General features: G+C 51.1%; 1 protein-coding gene across 1 annotated transcript in view; it reads right to left on the reverse strand.

The window, feature by feature from the left end:
* Positions 1-19,458, reverse strand: part of PIAS1 (protein inhibitor of activated STAT 1) — an 854,757-nt gene that overhangs the window by 422,123 nt on the left and 413,176 nt on the right. The window contains exon 8 of the mRNA XM_086949739.1: positions 2,388-2,461. Within this exon, the coding sequence (XP_086805865.1) occupies positions 2,388-2,461 (74 nt within the window). The remainder of the gene's footprint in view (positions 1-2,387; positions 2,462-19,458) is intronic.

A 19,458-nucleotide genomic window follows, 5' to 3' on the forward strand; every position in this document is an offset into this window, starting at 1 on the left:
GAGCTTTCCGGCACAGGAACGCCTCCTAAAAGAGGCTGAGTGAAATCTACAAGATTTCACTCAGTCACTTTTGAGGCCATGCTGCGTCAAAACCCCGCTCCTGCTTGAAGCAGGCGTAAGGAATGACGCAGCATGTTAGGCATAGTGACACCCCGAGCCTTGCTGGAGCTGCAACTTCAGCAATGCGTCACCTTTACGGCAGCAGATGCGTCAGGCATTTGTCTACTCTTGCCTCATGGTGTGCCGCTGTGACGCACAATCACTTGGGCATCCCTGCTGATATGCAGGGATGTGTCAGTTATTGTAAATCTGCCCCAAAGTCTGTACCTCTGTTACTTTATTACAGGTGGTGCCGAACAGTTTTTCGACAGAGATTGTTGATTTATATGGTGCTTGAGTCTGTTAATTGACATGTATATTGAGAACTTCTGTATATATGAGAAGTAACAATATCATCAGGTTACCCAGACCCCTATAAGTCAGGGCGGGCTCGACCGTATACCAGGGAGCTCTTGTTGAGAAGTTGCCAGGGGGAATTAAAGATTAAAAATCCACAAACAGGTCCCAGTATCCCTATATTCGTGGACCAGTTAGGGATATTCAAATGCTAAATAGGAAGGGGGGGGGGGGGTGTCATTGGGAATGTCCTATGACCTTAGTGCCAACATGTTTCAGTCCTTGACTGGCCCAAGCGTTCCTGGACTTTCTTCAGGGTAAACTAGGGTTGTTGTCCCTGGTTAAAGTAAAAAGGGGAGTCCCTATTCTACTTTTGGTATCTTAAGGGCAGAAAGCTGCTCCTTAAACGGGGTCATAGGACCATAAATTTCCCAATGACCCCCCCTTATATAGCACTTTAATATCCCTAACAGGTCCCCAAATAAAGGGATACTGGGACCTGTTTGTGGATTTTTAATCTTCAATTCCCCTGGCAACTTCTCAACAAGAGCTCCCTTGAATACAGTCGAGCCCACCCTGACTTATCTGGATCAGGGTGACCCAATGATGAAGCATGACACCACTGGGATGTGTGAGGGTAATATAAACAAAAGTAAGTTCACTCCCTAGTAGGTACTGACTAATTTCCTACATATAGGACCTTCCCTTATTTAACTTTCCAGGGTTAGTTACAGGCACTTGTGAACAGCGTTCACAAGACCGTGGGGTACTTCAAGTGAATAAATGAATGAATGAATGAAATCCATCTTATATTGCGCTACTTAGCCCAAAGGGCGTCAAGGCGCCTAATCCAAAAATATCCACATAGCAAGCTTATTGGTAAGCCTTAATGAAGCACCACGTTTTTAATGCTTTTCTGAAAAGAGACAACGAAGGTTGCATCTTTATGTCGGAGGGGGGGAATTCCACAGACGAGGGGGCCACGGTGGCAAAGGCCCTGCCTCCCCATCTGACTTTCTTACTACGCGGGATGCACAGAAGATTCATGTTGGAGGAACGAAAGCTCCTGCTGGGAGAGTAGGAAGTTAGCAGAGAGCCTAAGGCATCTGAGGGTCCTGCCAGAAGCGCTCCAAAAACCAGACATAGGATTTTAAACACCATTCTTTGCTGGATCGGGAGCCAATGGCTCTTCTTCCTGGCTAAAGTGGCAGAGAAAGACTTGGGGACGTCCAAAACAAATCTCGCCACAGCATTCTGCACGCTCTGAAGGCGTTGAATATGGCCCTTATTGATATCTGCATACAGAGCGTTGCAGTAATCTAGCCGGGAAGACACCAACGCGACTACAGTCTGTTTACTTGCCTGAGGGGAGAGATAGTGGACGGTCCTCCTCAGAATCCTGAGTGGAACAGCATGGGAGGATGTACTCCCACCTGTGATCACCTCTTGGCACAAGTGAATCCTCATTCCCTGGTTGCCTTAGTAACTTTATATAACAATATCACCTTTGAGTTTGAGAACAAACCTACCTGAAGCAAATAAACCACATGTGAGGTGCAATTTTGTACAGGAAATCAAACCGGTGTAACATAATTCCTCACAGAAAGGATGTGCATATAGCAATCCTACATTAGAGATATTAGAACCAAAGACTGATAATTAACAAAGGTTTGAGTAGACAGAACTAATCAGTATAAGAGTACACATGCAACTCGAACCTACAGTGTAGCAACAGTTAGCAGAGTTGTCACACAAAAGGTGCCACATGTCCTTTATTATCTATCAGCATTTATGTGTTTACAAATCCTGCATACATGAAATATTTTCACGTCCTTGCCTCAAATTGGTATATTTGTTTTCAATATAGCCATAGTGTCAAAGCTCTGCACAGGAAGTGCAGATCATCACTGGAAGGCTAAAGTGAATAAAATAGCAAAGTGCTCTTCGCAATTTGTTTAATTTCAACTAAAAGTAATTTACTTGAAACTTACTGGACACAGTAGCGATACTCGCAAACTGGTGGTGGCTATTTCACTGTCCGGATCTGCCGTCAACTTCTCTTTAACTGCCATTTACAAGCCCACAAAAGAAAAAGAAAATACATTTAAGTGCAACTGTCCCTCCTGAAGAAACACGCTAACATTTTGTTGCCAACATACCAAACATAGCACTAATACCTATCCTTTTACCCAAAACCTCCCAGCATACCACACACTGAAGATTTACAGCTAGTAAAATCATAAACCCATTAGGTCAACACCTAATGATTGAAGGACATTCGGCTAGCACACGTGAGCATCCCAGCACGGTATACCACACAGCTAGTGCAGCAACTTGATCCAGCACAGAAAGATACATTCAAAAATAATTACATGCTTGCATCACATTCCTTAATCCTATATATCTGTGTCCTTGGAAAGACTATTCAAAGCTTCTGATATGTATTTTCTACTGGTTAACATACAACACCAGTTTCCAGATTTTGAAGAAAGAAGACCTGAACAGGTTAAACATGCGGGTGTGCTAGATGATAAGGTTAAGTAAATTCTATTGTATAACAGGTCAGAGCTCGTATTCTTATAGATTCTTATTTGTGGAGCAAATATTGATCTGCAGGAATGACCCTGGAACATAAGTAGGTATGGTTCTTCCAAAATCCTACTGGCGGGGGAAAGGAGGAGAAAGGAGCACATACTCCAACATATTTATGGTTAGCAGTCAAGAGTTCAAGATGCGTCTAGTGTCTTGTTCGGTATTAGTATCTTGTGCTGCTTCAGTTGGCTTATTGCACTTTATCACAGTTTAAAAGAGAATAAGATACAGGATTCTGATTCTCACACTAATTCTTATTATGCTTATTTTTGTAAAGAAAAGAAAGTACGACCCTTTCACCTATCGGGAATGAGAAAATAATTATGAGCTCCTTAATCAACTGGGAAGAGTTTCGTTATTGAAGAGATCACTGACAAGTAATCTGTAGGCATCGGTCTTTATCTTTTCAAGCTCCACTAAAACCACTTAATATCTTCCACATACTATTCATTATTCTTTTAACAGAGAAAATGCCTTATTTATTATTTTAAAAGAGGTGCTTTCACAAAAGACACTTAAAACCACATACACGGTGTGTAAAAGCATACATATAATAGAAGATCAAACAGAGAATTTAAATGCAATGTTAATCAATCACTAAATGATTTTTCTAAAAGATATTAGTAACTCAATTACAGTACAAGAGAATATGCATAGAATTTCAGACGATAGCAGACATTTATAGATGGTGGATTTAACAAAGTTCTCCCACGTACATTGCTATTGAATATTTAGAAATTACTGGGCAGATACATTTTCTTTGTAAAGATAAAAGACTCTGATAAAAAAGAAAACATGAATCATATCTTGTTTCCTGGCACTGCAATCGGGCCAAGTTGGATGAAATAGGTCCCATGCTTTTTAATCCATGTATTTTCTCTGATTGTTAATTGACCAAACATACATTTAAAAAAAAATATTCATACAATATATATATTAGCATTCAAGTAAAATTGCATCACACCACACATCAAATTTACAGCTCAATTGCAATCTTTTTATTTGTGAGCAATGGCACAAATCATCCTAAAAACCTTTTGCCTTGGAGACTTTTTTTTGTTTAACTTTGTTTTATTAGTTTTCAGGTGCATTTGGTACGGTACAATACAATGATCACATGCCCCTTTTGAACATCCATCATTCAAGTACACCGCCTCCCCTGGAGCAAAGGTTGTACAGGCTCGCAAATCGTATGGGTGTACTGTGTCCATGATAGCATGTTTGGGGCAGGCCCCAGCAGTCAATCTACCCAACCCGCCCCTTAAATTGACAACGCCACCCTCCCCCTCAGTCCCCCAAAGCCCCCAACTCCCCACCACCTTCACCCTTTCCCCACCCCCCACCTGGTGTGTCGCTTCTTTGCCCTGTAAGGGCGCAGGACCATAGTATCTGCTTTCAACCCATCATGTGAGGACATCCTTGGCGAAGGGTATGTCAGTAAGCCACAGCAAGCGTATGTACTTCGGGCATGTGATTTCATTGAATTCTGTGGTTAATAGGGCAATGAAGGGCTGGCAAACAGTAGTAAATGACGCTGTGGATTGCGTGAGAGTGTCCTGAATTTGTTCTATGCCCAATATTTACCAAAGTCTATGAAGCCAGCCTGCGTGGGACGCCTCGAAGTGCCCCAAAGCGAGAGAATGTGCTGGACTGCCGCCCCCATTTGCTTTCCTCTGATGGATTTTAGTGAGAAGCTGAGTGCGTTCGGAAGACCTAGTAGTGTGTAGGCAGGAAATCTGAGGGATGTCTGTGTCAAAGTGTGCGTTGATGTAGTTTAGAACCTGTGTCCAGTATTCCCTCACTTCTACGCCGTCTCATAGTAGGTGGGTTAGAGTCCCGTTCCGTCACAGCCCCTCCAGCATGTGGGGCCCGATGTGGGTTACCTTGGTTTTGTCGGGCTGGCGTCAGGTACCAATAGGAAGTGACTAACTGCTGTTTCTCTACTGGCAGTGTTCCTAGCTGTGCGGTATGCTATGTAATATATATCTCCCCACTCTTTATCCGTGAGGCTTCTCCCCAACTCGGTTTCCCACCTAGCGGTGTGGAAGCGGCTCGGGCCGATCATTTTATAGAGGTCTGTAATCGCTTGTCTATCGGTCTTTTTCGCGCAGAGAAACTTTTCGAAAGCTGTGAGTCGCCTACCTACCAGTTTTGTCGGGCTGCGTCAGCCAGTGTATGATTTGGAAATATTGAAAGGGCTGTGGGGCAGATAGGTTAAACAGTTTTTTTAGGTCATTGAGCTGGATGAAGCCCTCTATGTCGAAGAGGTGTCCCGCCGACCTGCAGTCGGAATCTCTCCATTGCTCAAATGCCCGTGGCTCCATCCCCGGTGCAAAGGCAGGGTTGTCAAACAACGGTGTGATAGGTGAAGGGACAGTGGTGAGTCCCCCTCTGACCGCCACCGCGTCCCACACTCTGCGTAACGTGCGAGTGATGGGAGACCTATTGAGGTATGCCGGTCTATCCGAGCGTTTCAGGAAGGAGACCTTCCAAAGCGACATCTGGGCCATCGCTCCGTATTGGAAGAGCCATCTTTAGAACTTAGAGCTCCTGAGGCGAAAAGCCGGGAGTTAGGTCCTTCTCTTCTTGCCTGCATTACTCTCGTAGGCTAAGTAGCAGTGTGGCAGTGAGAATTTTAATTCTGTGTGATTTAGAGTTTTTTAAATAAAAATTTTAAATTGTGCCTTCATCTGTCACTTAAATACTTGGGCACCCTTTACTTCTTTTGCTGGGCTAACCGAGGGCCGATTGAGGGCTCTACTCGGTATCAGACACCTTCCCCGGGGGTGACGACTTCGGCCGCCATCTTAGTGTGAGAGGCGGGTTAGCGCACTAGTGGTCGGGCGAGTGGCGGCCCGAGCGCTACAAAATGAAGGTGTTCTCCCGTCCGCGCAGCGGGCGGGCGCGCCGATGGCGCGGCGGACGCGCACCAGAGGCAAGCCCGTCTGGGCCCGTCCGGGCCAGACCGGGCCTAGGGCCAGATACTATGCCGGTGGATACTCAACTTCCGACTGGTTATTCGAGGGAATACCTTTTGGAGCTCCGAGATAAGGGGGACTCACTCTGTTGCCAGTTTAAACATTTTGATCCTCTTTTTAGGACATGTAAGCGATGTGCTACTTCTAGCTTGGCTAGAGACAGCGGTAGGCAGGCCTATAGCAACCTCTTCATGGCGCTTTTGAACTGCAGGTCTCTTCCGAAGCATGCCATCGAGATCAACCTTATGCTCCAAGAGGGGGGTCTCGATGTGCTGTTTCTCACTGAAACATGGCTCTCTTCTACCTCTGAGTTTGATATTGCTGCTGCCCTCCCGGATGGTTTCCTCATACAGTGCTTACATAGACAACAGGGGATAGGAGGGGGTCTTGCTATAGTCTATAAAGACAAATTTAACTGCAGAATTGAAGATTGTGAAATATCAGACTCAGAGAGCGCTCGTTTCACTATTCAAATAACACCTAATAAATCTCTTTCAGGTCTTCTTATCTATCGCCCGCCGGGCTGCATAAAACAGTTCATAGGATCCCTACTAGAAACCACTTTAATGGCAGCGGCTCTCTCTTCTAATTTTATGATTCTAGGAGATTTGAATCTTCATTTTGATGATCCAAATGACAAGGTTTCGACTGATCTCTGTTCAGATTTTAGATCACTTAAGCTAAGGCTTGTAAATAAAGAGGCAACACATAATAAGGGTCATCTTTTAGACCCTATTTTCTCAAATTGTAATCAGCTCTTCTCTACTCCCCCCCCTTCCTGTACCATGGTCCGATCATTTCCTAGTCCCATTTTCCTGGAAAACAGGTATAGAGGTACAACGGCCAGCGCCGCCTCGTACTCTTGACAGGGCATGGCCCAAACTATCTTTGGAAGAGCTGACTCGAGCACTTGAACAAACTGCCCCTAAAATCGAACCAGACCCATTGGCCGCAGATATTAGTTTCTGTAATTGGTTGAACAATTCCCTGGATCAGGTATTACCGTTGAAAACAGTAACAAAGAAAAGTTGCACTTTTAAGTCTCCATGGTATAACCCAGAGCTCAGAGACCTCAGAAAAACCTGCAAAAAATTAGAACGCAGATGGAGGAAAGATTGGGCAATTAACAATAAAGAGGCATATCGCGCTGCTCTGAGATTATATAAAATCTCCCTGAAAAAAGCACAGGTGGCTTTTTTTGAGAATAAAATCAACTCGGCCTCCAACTCTGCGAGAGAAACCTTCAAGATAGTTAAACAACTACTTAAGGTGCCTTCCCCTATTAACGCCCTAGATTGCTCAGAAGAAAGATGCAATCAACTTGCGGACTTTTTTGACTCCAAGATAGTAAACATCCTTGAGAGTCTTCCACAGAATCTCCCTGCGCCGGATGATAACTCAGATTTGGCAGCCGTCTCTGGCCCCTGGCTTGACTCTCTGAGCAGTATTACTAGGGAAGATTTTTGTAAAGCCCTATGCTCCATGAAAAGTGGCTCCCCGGCCGATCCTGCGCCTATGTATGTTCTTAAGAAGATTGCAGACACGATTGCCCCAGTGGCAACAGAGCTCCTAAATGCCTCCTTCTCCTGTGGGGTATTGCCACCCAGCTGGAAACAGGCAAGGGTCAAAACACTTTTTAAAAAACCGGGGCTTGGCCCCATGGACCTGGCCAATTTCCGCCCGATTTCACTGCTACCCGGTCTAAGTAAGATCGTTGAAAAAATGGTAAATCAGCAGCTTTCCGGATTCCTGGAAAACAATCAGCTGCTGAATAATTCTCAAACCGGCTTTCGTCCGGGGCAAGAGACGGACACAGCCTTTTAGTGGTAGCAGAAGAGGCAAGGTGCATCTTAGATTCAGGAGGATCTGCTGTTATGATCCTCATGGATCTAAGCGCTGCATTTGATACGATGGATCATAAAATTCTAACGCACCGTCTCGCCAAACTGGGCGTTGCAGGAATGGCCCTTAAGTGGCTTACATCCTTTCTGAGTAACTGCTCTTTCAGAGTCTGGGAAGGTGGTCTGCTGTCTAAATCCACCCCCTCCAGTGTGGTGTCCCTCAGGGCTCTTCATTGGGCCCTACTTCAACGTTTATATGGCCCCACTGGAGGAAGTAGTCGCCCCCTTTGGGATTAAAACAGTCACCTATGCGGACGACACCCAACTAGTCGTCTCGCTTACCCAACAAGAAGGATGTTTGGATAATCTCTCTGCCTGCCTTGTTGAGATTTTCTCATGGATGTCCAGTTTGCGGCTTAAACTCAATGGAGCGAAAACAGAGATTATGCTCCTCGGTCATCATCTTACATCTTTCCCTAAAGCCGCCTGGCCCTCCTGCCTAGGTGAGCTGCCCACACCAAAAGACAAAATGAAAAGCCTAGGGGTGTGGCTTGAGCCCGAACTGACTTTTAAGACTCATGCACAGAAAGTGGCAGGGACCTGCTTCGGACTGCTCCGATCAGTGCGAAAAGTTCTCCCTCTCCTGCCTCCCCAGTCCAGAACACTTCTGATTCAGGGGTTAATACTATCGAGGCTTGATTATAGTAACGCCCTGTTTCTGGCAGCCCCTGAAGCCACCCTTAACATTCTCCAACGGGTGCAGAATGCAGCAGCCAGGCTGCTTGCAGGTACGTCAAGAAGATCTTCGGCCAGACCGGCCCTGAGAGCACTCCATTGGCTGCCAATACACGAAAGAGTCATCTTTAAAGCGTTATGGGTCACCCATTTTTTAAAAAAAATGTTTAAAAGATTTTTATTGCAGGAATTGGTAAATTGTTACATACTTGACCAGCATTATAAATCAAACCAAAGTCAATGAAATGCAACCCTCCGTCCCCCAGCAATATGTACACAGCCGTTCAGCCCATAGCCCAATGGTTGGGCGGCGTAATCCAAGGGGGGCTCAACAGGAAGTTGAAGCTGGTCCGGATGATCCATCGCCCGTCATCTGCTTTTCTAAACAAGCCCACAAAACCAAAAGAAAACCCCTCCCTCAAAACACTATAAACCAAATTAATCCCCGCCCCACCCCGCCATCAGTGCACGGCAACAACCGCAGTAGGATTGGTAAGAGGACCCATGAGGAGAGTAGCAGATCTGAAAGGTGTAATCGCCTATCGGGACTCGGGGCGAGCTGCTTCCTCACTGTCGGAGTCGCTGGGGGCGCAATAATCCCTTAGGGCCTGTACCAATGTCTCCCATTCTAGCGCTGCCTCCTGCGCCTTCTCGTTATGCTGTCTCCTAGCTAACTGATATCTCAGCGTGCTTTCTCCCGCTGCCCATTTCAAGAGTTCGCTGTGCCATCGGCCTCCCGTCGGACCGACCCGTGCCTTCCAGTTCCTGGTCACCTCTCGTTTCGCAAGGAGAAGCCCCAAGTCAATAAATTTGCTAGTAATTTTGTTTTTGGGGGTATGTGGAAACCAGTGGAGGAGTCCCACTGCTGCATCAACCAATAATGACCTCCCTGTTACCTCCTCCAGGGTCTTCCCCACTTCCGTCCAGTATAAAGACAATCCCGGGCAGGACCACAACATGTGGAGGAGGTCTGCCTCCGGCGCCTGGCACGTGGGGCAGTCCGCAGTGTCCGTAGCAAAATACTGTTTGATTTTCGCCGGGGTCAGATATGCCCTGTGAAGTATATAGTAATGGACCAGTTGAAATCGGGCGTGACGCGTGCCCTTCCAGGCTCGTCGCATGAGTTGGGACCAGGTCGTCTCTGGGATCTCCTTACCTATGTCCTCCTCCCAACGGGTTCTCAAAGTGGTGAGGGGGGGCCAGCCCCTCATTGATTAGTCTGCCGTAGAGGCAAGTGACCGCCTTCACCGTACCCGCAGACATCATGACGTATTGGCACACCGGAGATGTAGGGGGTTCCTCTTGCCCGTGCTTCCAGTGTGCCTGAATCGCTCGGACCAGGGCCGAGTGCAACAGAAAGTCACCGCGAGGAACCTCGAAGCGGTCAATGAGCTCCTGAAAGGGCTAAAGCGCCCCGTCCTCGTAGAGGTCTCCTACCAATTGTAGGCCCGCATCTTCCCAGTCCGCTAACCGCGACCAATCACCGCCATGGGGCAGAGCCGTCAGCATGCCCAAAGGTATTTCGGGCGCATACGGTTTTCGCAGCTGGCCCCGGGCATGGACCCGGTTCCAGCACAGGCGAATGGTCTTCTCCTCCATCGATAAGTCCTGTAAAGCCAGCCGCTGTCGCAGCGCTATGAAGGAGAGAACATGTCTGGCCATCCCCGTGCCCCTCCTGTCCTCCGGGCCTCGGAATTCCCTAGCTATCTCCTGGGTGAGGGTCTGTAATTGCGCCGCTAGGTAGTATTTTTCGAAGTCCGGTACCGCAAGCCCACCCTCGTCTTTCGGTCTCATCAGGGGTCTTGAGGGCCACTCTTCGGCGGCCCGAGCCCCAGAGGAATCCGACTATCATCGACCGTAAGAGTCTAAATGTGGCCGGCGGGACCCAGATCGGTAGCGTTCGGAAATAATACAGCAACCGGGGGAGCGCCACCATTTTGAGCAAAGCAATCCGCCCTGCCACCGAGAGCGGTAGCGTCGCCCAGAAATCCATATTACCCCGTAGCGCTCGGGTGCTGCGAGCAATATTCCCATCCAGGAGGTCAGATGGTTCATGGTAAACGTACACCCCTAGGTATTTAAAGCAGTCAGGTTCCCATCTAATCTCTCCACCGACAACAGGGCTAGGCGTTCCTCTGCGAACCGGGAAGAGACAGGTCTTGGCCCAGTTCACTCGAAGGCCCGAGACCTCCCCAAACGCCGTGAGCGCCGTCGCAGCCCCCTGCAGGGCATTAACCGGGTCCTCCAGGAAGAGCAACAGGTCATCGGCGTAGAGCGAGATGTAATGTGGGCCCGAGGGTGTCCACAGGCCATTATAATGGGTTCCCGATCGGAGTAGCAGAGCCAGTGGCTCCACCGCCAACGCGAAGAGAAGCGGGGATAACGAACAACCCTGTCTCGTGCCCCTCTCCACCGGGTATTGTGAGGAAACCAGCGGGCCTGCCCGAACCCTGGCCGATGCCGAGGCGTATAGGACCGTTGTCCATCTGATGAAACCCTCGCCGAGGCCGAATCGCAGTAACACAGTGCGGAGGTAGTCCCATTCGAGGCTGTCAAAGGCCTTCTCTAAGTCCACCGATAGGACCACCGGGCACGGGGCGTCCACGAGCGGTTCTCCCAACAAGCGGAACAACCTACGGATGTTCATGGTCGTGTTTCGCTTGGGGATGAATCCAGCCTGGTCTTCGTGTACCAGGGAGCTTATGTGACCCAGCAGCCTCGAAGCCAAGATGCAGCTCAGTATTTTATAGTCGACCGTTAGCATTGATAAGGGACGGTAGGACGCCGGATCGGACGAGTCCCTTCCCGGCTTGAGAAGGGGCACCACTAAGGCCTCGCACATCGAGCCGGGGAGCCGACCAAGTCTCTTCGCCTCTCTGTATACTATCAATAGCCTTGGTGCTAGGAGGTCAACATAAGCTGCATAGAATTCAACAGGAAGGCCGTCTAGGCCCGGGGTCTTATTCCTCGCCATCTTTTTAATGGCACTGCGGATCTCCCCCAGTTCAATGTCTGACCCTAGGGTTTTTGCCACGTCAGGCTCCACCATCGGGAGCTCCAGGGGTCGTAGATAATCATCAAGCAAGTCAGGGTCTCTGGCAGAGCGACTGCGGTACAAGCGTTCGTAGTAGCGCAGGTAGCAGCTCAGGATCTCGGGCTGAGTGTGCACTTCGGTCCCGTCTGCCATGCGCATGGACGTCGTCAGTGAGGCCTGGCGCGTGGGGTTAGCCAGCCATGCTAATAGTGCGCTCGACCTATCCCCCTCTGCAAGGGACCTAACCGTATAGGCCTTGTTATCGAAACAGCGCAGCCGTTCAACCTCCGCCGCCACCGCTTCCTTCGCCTCTGCCGTGCGCTCCTGGAGTTCAGGGTGCCCGGGGCGGCGGAGCTCCAACTCACGGAGCTTCCGATCCAAAGTAGCTAAGTCGTCAAGGATAACCCGCCTTATGCCTACCTTTTTAGAGATGCAATAACCCCTCACCACCACCTTAAAAGCATCCCATTCTAGCGCCCTTGAGCCCGCAGTGCCCCTGTTGGAAGCGAAATATTCCGAGATCTTATCTCCTAGGTCCACTTTGAAGACACTGTCCTCAAGGATCTCGGGACGTAACCTCCAGGTGGGCACCGCAGGTACCCCAGGAAGCCAGCGAAGGTCCAGCAGGAGGGGATTATGATCTGAGATGGTCCTGGTTAAATACTCAGACCGGACCGCCGCTGAAACCAGTGCAGCCGAGCCAAGGAATCCGTCTAGTCTGACGTGTAGCTCGTGCAGTCTCGAGAAGTAGGAATAATCTCTCGCGGCAGGGTGCTGCGCCCTCCAAATATCCGTCAGCCCCCAATGCATCTGCCAGTCCCCACGACCTTTAGCCACACGGCGAACCGGAGAGTCAGAGAGAGGCGGATGCGAGCGATCAGTCTCTACATCCATTACTGAGTTGAAATCTCCACCGAGCAAAAGGGGCCAACGAGCCCGATAACCTGGAAAAGAAGGGAACTTGGTCCATATTGGGTGCATAGACACAGCAAACGTTCAGCTCCCTCCCCCCCAGTGTGCCCGAAATGGCCACATAGCGCCCCTCCGGGTCCACCATCGATTTCGTGACCTGGAAGGGAACCCCAGCTCTAATCCAAATCAGCGCCCCCTGGCATACGCGGAGTACGACGTGCAAAAGACCTGCCCTCTCCACCTACGCTGTAGCGCCGCCCCTTCCGCCTTGTTCAAATGGGTCTCCTGCAACAGCGCCATTTGTACCCCTCTACGCACTAAATAAGCGTGTACTTTGTGACGTCTAGACATGGTGTGAAGCCCCCGCACATTCCAAGTAATACATTTCACATTAGCAACATCAGCCATTGTCCCATATTGTTCGTGCAAAGTCTCCCCATCCGGGTCCCAGCAAAGAAAGAACAACAAGCAACCCAGCACTGATGGCGGCCATTTTCCCCAACCAAAACTCAACAACCCCAACTCGATCAAATCCCCTACCCACCCTCCCCAGAACAGGACCCAAATAGCACCATCTAGTTCCCATCCAAACCATATCCTCAAAAAAAACCCTGTCCCAGACTAATCCTACGGTCGCCACCGTAGGAAGGCCTTAAGGGCCAAGTGCGGGCTGGGCGTTGGCAGTGGGCCCTAGATACTCTGGCTACCAGGACTAAAGCTAGCCCAAAACAGTACTGGTAACCCTCAGGGCACAAGCAAGGCACCCCACCCCCACCTCCCCGGGAATCATGATCCATCGTCGGTACCCGCCACCCCCATTCCGGGCCCCCACCCAAACGATTGCAGCTCACCCAGTCAACCCTGTCCATCCAGAAGGTCCTCAACCGATTTCGGTGTAATCACCGGCGTGTGGACGCTATCAGTCACCGACTCCTTCGAGTCAGTTGGTTCCCCCTCGTCACCAGGGTCCGCTTCTTCTTCAATGGTGCCGTCCCGTGAGCCAGACAACGCTGATAACACCTCCAACACTCCCTTCCGCTCCGTCGATGTCTCCGCAGTTGAGGGTCCTCCCGATCGGCCACGGCGACTCCGAATTCTCTTGGATCGCCGTCGCTGTCCCGGCTCCACCACTAGCTGAGATGAAGAGCCAAAGCCATCTTTCCCGGCTCTATAAAGTTCAAGCCAGTTACAGACCTCCTCCGGGGTATCAAAGAATTGAGTTTTGTCATCGACAATTATGCGGAGCCGCGCGGGAAATAGGAGCGAGTATTGGATGCCCTCGCTCCGGAGCTCGCGTTTGACTGCCAAGAATGAGAACCGCCTGCGTTGGGTCTCATAGGTGTAGTCCGGGAAGATGTTCACCTGGCTGTTCTCCACCTTGAATGGGCCATTATGTCTGGCGGCATTAAGGATGAGGTCTCTGTCCCGAAAGTGCAGTAACCGTGCTACCACCGGTCGCGGGGCACGGCCCTGTTGCGGCGGCCTCGCTGGAACTCTATGTGCTCGCTCCAGGGTGTAGAAAGAGGATAGACCCTCCGGGGCCACTGTGTCTCGGAGCCAGGCTTCTAGGTAGGCCACCATATCACCATCCTCAATCTTCTCCGGCAGGCCCACCACTCGAATGTTGTTGCACCTGTTACGGCCTTCCGCATCTTCCGCTCGTTGCTCCAGAGCAGTAATCCGGGATAGGGCATCCTTCATTGCCGCGGCCAGGGTGCGCTGCGCTGGCTCCAAGTTTTCACCGAGCCCTCTACTTCCTTGACCCCATCCGAAAGTTTGCCGTGATCCGCTCTAAGGAGGCCCAGGCTCGTCGCCACCTGGGCAATGTCCTGCTGGAGGGCCGAGCGTGTGGTCGCAATCGCCTCCAAGACACGGTCAAATTGTTGTTGCAGTGGTGCGCCACCAGAACTCTCCGGATCTTTACGTTCCTCTTTGTCCGGGGTCTCCGAATCCGATGCGGCTGGGGTAGTCCCCTTGGCTCCCCTTGGTTTCCCCATGTCGCAGGAATCACGCTGTGTGGATCCAGCCAGAGGCGCCACCAAGTGCGGGCTTCGGCAATGTCTCTCCTGGTTATTGGTCTTCGGGTCGGGGGTCGGCGATCTCCGTCTCCAGGGCCTGTTGGACCTCCACAGCTTCGGCCCGCGCCGCCACCACGTCGTCGGAGGGCACTGAGGAGGAGGCGGAGACAGTTGGCGCCAGATCGGGCAGGCCCGCCTGGCTGATGCGGACCCGGAGCGAGGGCCACCAACACCACCGGAGACTTTGTGGCGCCTAGGGGCAGTGCCTCCCATGAGAGTGGGTCGATCGGGGAAATGCAGCCAAGTGCGGTCTAGGGGGGCAGTACCGCTGGCAGGGCCTCCAGGTGTCCGTGTGCCGAGGTCCACTATAGTGAGGGCATCCGACCCTCCAGGCACGTTCCCTGTTGCCTGAGTCCAATCAGATCTGTACCCAGACCTTCATATCGCAGGGAAGCGAAAAGGTGGAGGGTGCGCTGTAGTTAGCGATGCTCCTCCAGTTCAATGGTCCCGTCCAAGGGGACAATGAGGTCCGGGCGCCATGTTGGGTCGCACTCCGCGGATCCACAAACTTCGATTTTCCGTCGGGTCACCTCATGTATGGGCTGCACCGAGTTCCCCGGCAGGTCCCAGTCGATCCGATCAACAGTTTGCGGGGGTTAGGGTGCCCCACGGCCTCCGATTTACAGGATAATTCCGGGCTCAGTCCCGGAGCCGAGCTCTCAGGCGGCCACCGCCATCGGCGCCCAAGCCACGCCCCCTGGGTCACCCATAGGGCTCTGCAGGGCAAAGGACCTCCGATTCTCAGGAGCCTGATATGCCCTTATAAATCATCCCGGGCTCTCCGGTCGGACCGTGGTAATCTTGCAAGGGTCCCCAGAGTTAGGAAGGCACGCACAGGGGGTCGCCCTTTTTCCTTAAATGCAGCAGAAAATTGGAATTCTCTCCCCAACTGGATCCGCGCAGAACCCTGTCATCTTAAGTTTCGAAAGGCACTTAAAACTATTCTTTTTCCCAAGGACCCCTAATTATTGGTTTCATCCTCAGTTTGCTTTTTGTTCTATTTTCTGTTAGCGCTGGGACGCTTTCGGGCAGCCATGCGCTTTATAAATTTAATTTCATTTCATTCATTTCATTTCTGACTCGGGGGGGTTTCCATTCTAAGAGGTAGCTTAACTGTGTTGCTTGGAAATACCTCTGTAGGTTAGGAATCCCAAGACCCCCTCTAGCGGTGCCCGATGAGCGAAATCTTTGCGCATCCGTGGACGCTTCTCGCCCATATGAACAGCTGTATTGCGTCTTGCAACTTTCTTAGCATTCCTATCAGTGGAGTCATGGGAATGGTCTGGAATATATAAAGGACCTTGGGCAGCAAGGACCTTTTGATCGCTGCTACAAGACCCAACGGCGATAGCGGTTGTTTTCGCCATCTCCTCAGTTCCCCCTGAATTCGGGAGTAGAGGTCTGAATAGTTCCAACGTCGACGGTGTGTGCTGTACTAGGCGTCAGGATGATTCCCAGGTAGGGGATCGAGGTGCGAGAATACAGTCCATCAAATGTCATTGGTCCGCTAGCGGATTTGCGAGTGTTTCGGCCTAACGGGAGGGTCAAGGGCTTACACGTATTTATTTTGAACCCCAATACTTTCCCAAAGGCCTCCATTATTTTCAGAAAAGCCGTCACAGACTGCTTGGGATTATCCAGGGCCACCAAGATGTCATCGGCGTAAAGGCTGATGGTGTGCGGTTCGCCCCAGAATGTAATGCCGGTTATATCAGGATTATCCCGGATTCTTTGCGCAAGTGGTTCTATGTACAGCGCAAAGAGTAGAGGCGAGAGTGGGCACCCCTGTCTGGTACCCCCATCTGATGTCAAAGGGTTGCGATCCAATGCCGTTTACGTGGACAGTTGGCCGGGGCGCGTCATAGCAGCTGGCAACCGAGGCTCTAAAGCGATCACCAATACCAGTCTTGTCCGGAAATCCCCAGCCCACCCTGTCAAACGCTTTCTCAGAGTCGACAGAGAAGCACTGTGTCGGAGTTGTTAAAGTGGGCTTTGTCTATGACATTTAATAGTTGCTTGGTGTTGTCGCTGCACTGCCTATTTGGGATGAATCCTAACTGATCGGGCTCTATGATGCCTGGTAAACCCGGTCCCAATCTTGCCGCCAAGATCCCCGTAAAAAGCTTCAGGTCGAGATTGAGCAAGGATATGGGCCTGTAAGAGGTGCATTGCGTAGCATCTTTGCCTGGCTTGGGCAGTACTATGACATCTGCCGCAAGCATGTCTGAAGGAATTGATCCAGGTCCTTGGAAAGAATTAAATAACTTAGTTAGGAAGGGCGCCAGCAGGAGGCAAAATGTTTTATAAAACCCGGCGGAGAAGTAGTCTGGCCCCGGTGCTTTCAGAGGCTTCAGGTGCGCTATCGCGGATATCACTTCCTCCGTCCGGATAGGTGCGTCTAGGGAAGCAGCACCCGCCTCATTGAGTGCCGTGACCACCGGCTCGTTAAGGTAAGTCTTCCCTGAGGTATCTAGAGATGGATCTGCACTGTAGAGCGAGGCATAGAAGTCCCGAAAGGCTTCTGCAATTTTAAAGTCCTCGTGGAACTCCTGCCTGTGGTTGCCCTGAATAATGGTGACTTTAGATCTCTGGACCCGCGCCCGAAGCTTGCTCGCTAACAGTCGCCCAGTTCTATCGCCTCCCACATAGTAAGTATGTTGCAGCCTAAGGGGCGCATATTCTGCGCGATCTAAGTCCAGTCCCGCGAGTAGTGCCCTGGCCGCTTTTAGCTGCCGCCATATCCTGGGGCCCCGGTGAACCTGTGTACTCTCTCTAGTTCCGACACTTGCGCCGAGAGCGCCTCCCTTTTTTCCCGTCGGTCCTTAGCCTCAGCCGCCGATATCACAATGAGATCTCCCAGCACCACCGCCTTAAGCGCTCCCCATACCGCTGTCACTGGTACGTCAGGCGTGTCATCAAGTGCAAGGTATTCAGTAATACGTTTGTGCAATTGTTGTGTAATCCTTTGTCGCTGTAGGAGGGCCTCCCGCAGGCGCCACCAGCCCCTCTGAGTTGTCATATGTGGGACGGTCATCGTGAGTGTAACCGCGTCGTGGTCTGAGAGGGCCGCTGGGACTAGGTCTACGTCTGTTACTGTTGCGGCAAGCTCAGGGGACCCAATGAAATGATCTAGTCTAGCATATGTGCGGTGGACATGAGAGTAGAAAGTGTAATGAGTAGTGAGGGGGTGCGCCTCCCGCCAAATGTCAGAAAAACCTCTGCTAGCCAACCACTCCCTTCCCTCCAGGGGAATCGCCCCGGTGGCACCATATCGGTGACCTGACCTGTCCTCATCTTGGTACATCACCAGGTTGAGATCACCCCCCACTAGTGTGTAACGTGTCGGAAAAGTAAGGACGTCCGATAGGGCCCCTTTAAGGAACGACTCTTGCCGGAGTTTTGGACGTATATGGAACCAAGGGCCATGGACATGTCCCCCACCCGCACATTATAAGCCAGGAGCCGGCGCTTAATTTCAGCTACCTTGGCCCCCACGTGGCCTTTAAAGTGACTAGCGCACAGAATGGCTACCCCAGCTTTTTTCTCATTAGTGGAAGAGTAGAATTGGCGAGGGAAGGCTCTGGAGCGCATTCTGGGCCAGTCCCTGGAGAGAAGGTGCCTCTCCTGTAACAAGCAGAACGAAGCACTCGAGTTCTCCAGGTATGACAACACCGCCTGCCGCTTGACCGGGTTATTAAGCCTCTTTACGTTCAGGGTAATGAATCTAAGGGTGTTGACAGACATGGTTCCCGTTCGTTTTGAAGATGGTCCGTCCAGTGGGAGCTGCCTGTTTCCGGTTCCCGTTAGTTTTGAAGATGGTCCGTCCGGTGGAAGCTGCCTGTTCCTGGCAGCTCACATAATCCACCCAGTTGTGTGACACACCGGTGCCCTCCCCACCCCACCTTCGCTCACCTTCCCCCCCCCTCTTGCCCCCCACTCCACCGCTCTGCCACAACCATCCGCCCGCCCCATCCCCACCTCCCCAACAAACCCACTCTTGGACCTCTCCCCTCCGCCCCACCACCCTAACCCCAACAAAAAAAAAAAAAAAAGTGTGTCATAGTCCCAGGCCTGGAAACTCTTATCGCAGGCCTGTGGCGAAGTTTCTTGGTGGGGCGTGTACTGTGGCGGCATTTGCGGCCCCACGCCGGACCAGCGTTGTCGTAGTGTCAAAGAGTCCCCGTCTCTCCGGCAAATCATTCCATTGGCAATGTGTCTCTGGACACCTCCTGGATGGCCATGGCTCTTTCTTGTGACATAGTGACTGGGTCTGGTTTCAGTTCCGCTGTGGGTGATCTTCTGCAACCGATTTTTTGCCACCCTTCCCGTGAGGATTGTTGGGATAGTCTTGGGGAGGTCGAGCCTTCGTTGTGGTCAATGCCCAGCAGAGCACAAGTGTCCTGAAGGGATCTCAATTGTTGCAAGGCTCCGTTCCATTTGAAAAATCGGACGAAATGGATGTCCCCATGAGTATGGAATCCCCTTGTCCCGCAGGAACATCGTGGCAACTTGCTGGAAGTGTTCGATTTTCTCGCTTCTGGTCTGATCCGGGTCCTCGACGGGCGCCACTCGCTCGCCCAATCCATCCACCTCTCGGCGTATCTCTCGGACCTCCCCCTCTACCTCCTGCTTTAGCGTGTGGAAATCTTACCGCAGGGAGTTGAATAGGGTCTCCAGGAATGACTTGGTGATGGACACCTCTTCATCCCGAGTCAGTGTGTGGCTTCAACACTGCTGGAGAGGGGGGCCCTCTATCTCCCTTGGGAGGGCCTTTAAGGAGCATGTCCGTAAGCGTGTGCTCACCCTTTTTCCTTGTGCTGGCCATGCTAGGCTGTTTATCTCCGGTACTGTTCCCTCCCTGTTTGTTTGGGCGCCAGGGGTTTGCCCTCTGT

The sequence above is a fragment of the Lissotriton vulgaris genome, unplaced genomic scaffold (genome assembly GCF_964263255.1).
Source record: "Lissotriton vulgaris unplaced genomic scaffold, aLisVul1.2 SCAFFOLD_550, whole genome shotgun sequence".
Lineage (NCBI taxonomy): Eukaryota > Metazoa > Chordata > Amphibia > Caudata > Salamandridae > Lissotriton > Lissotriton vulgaris.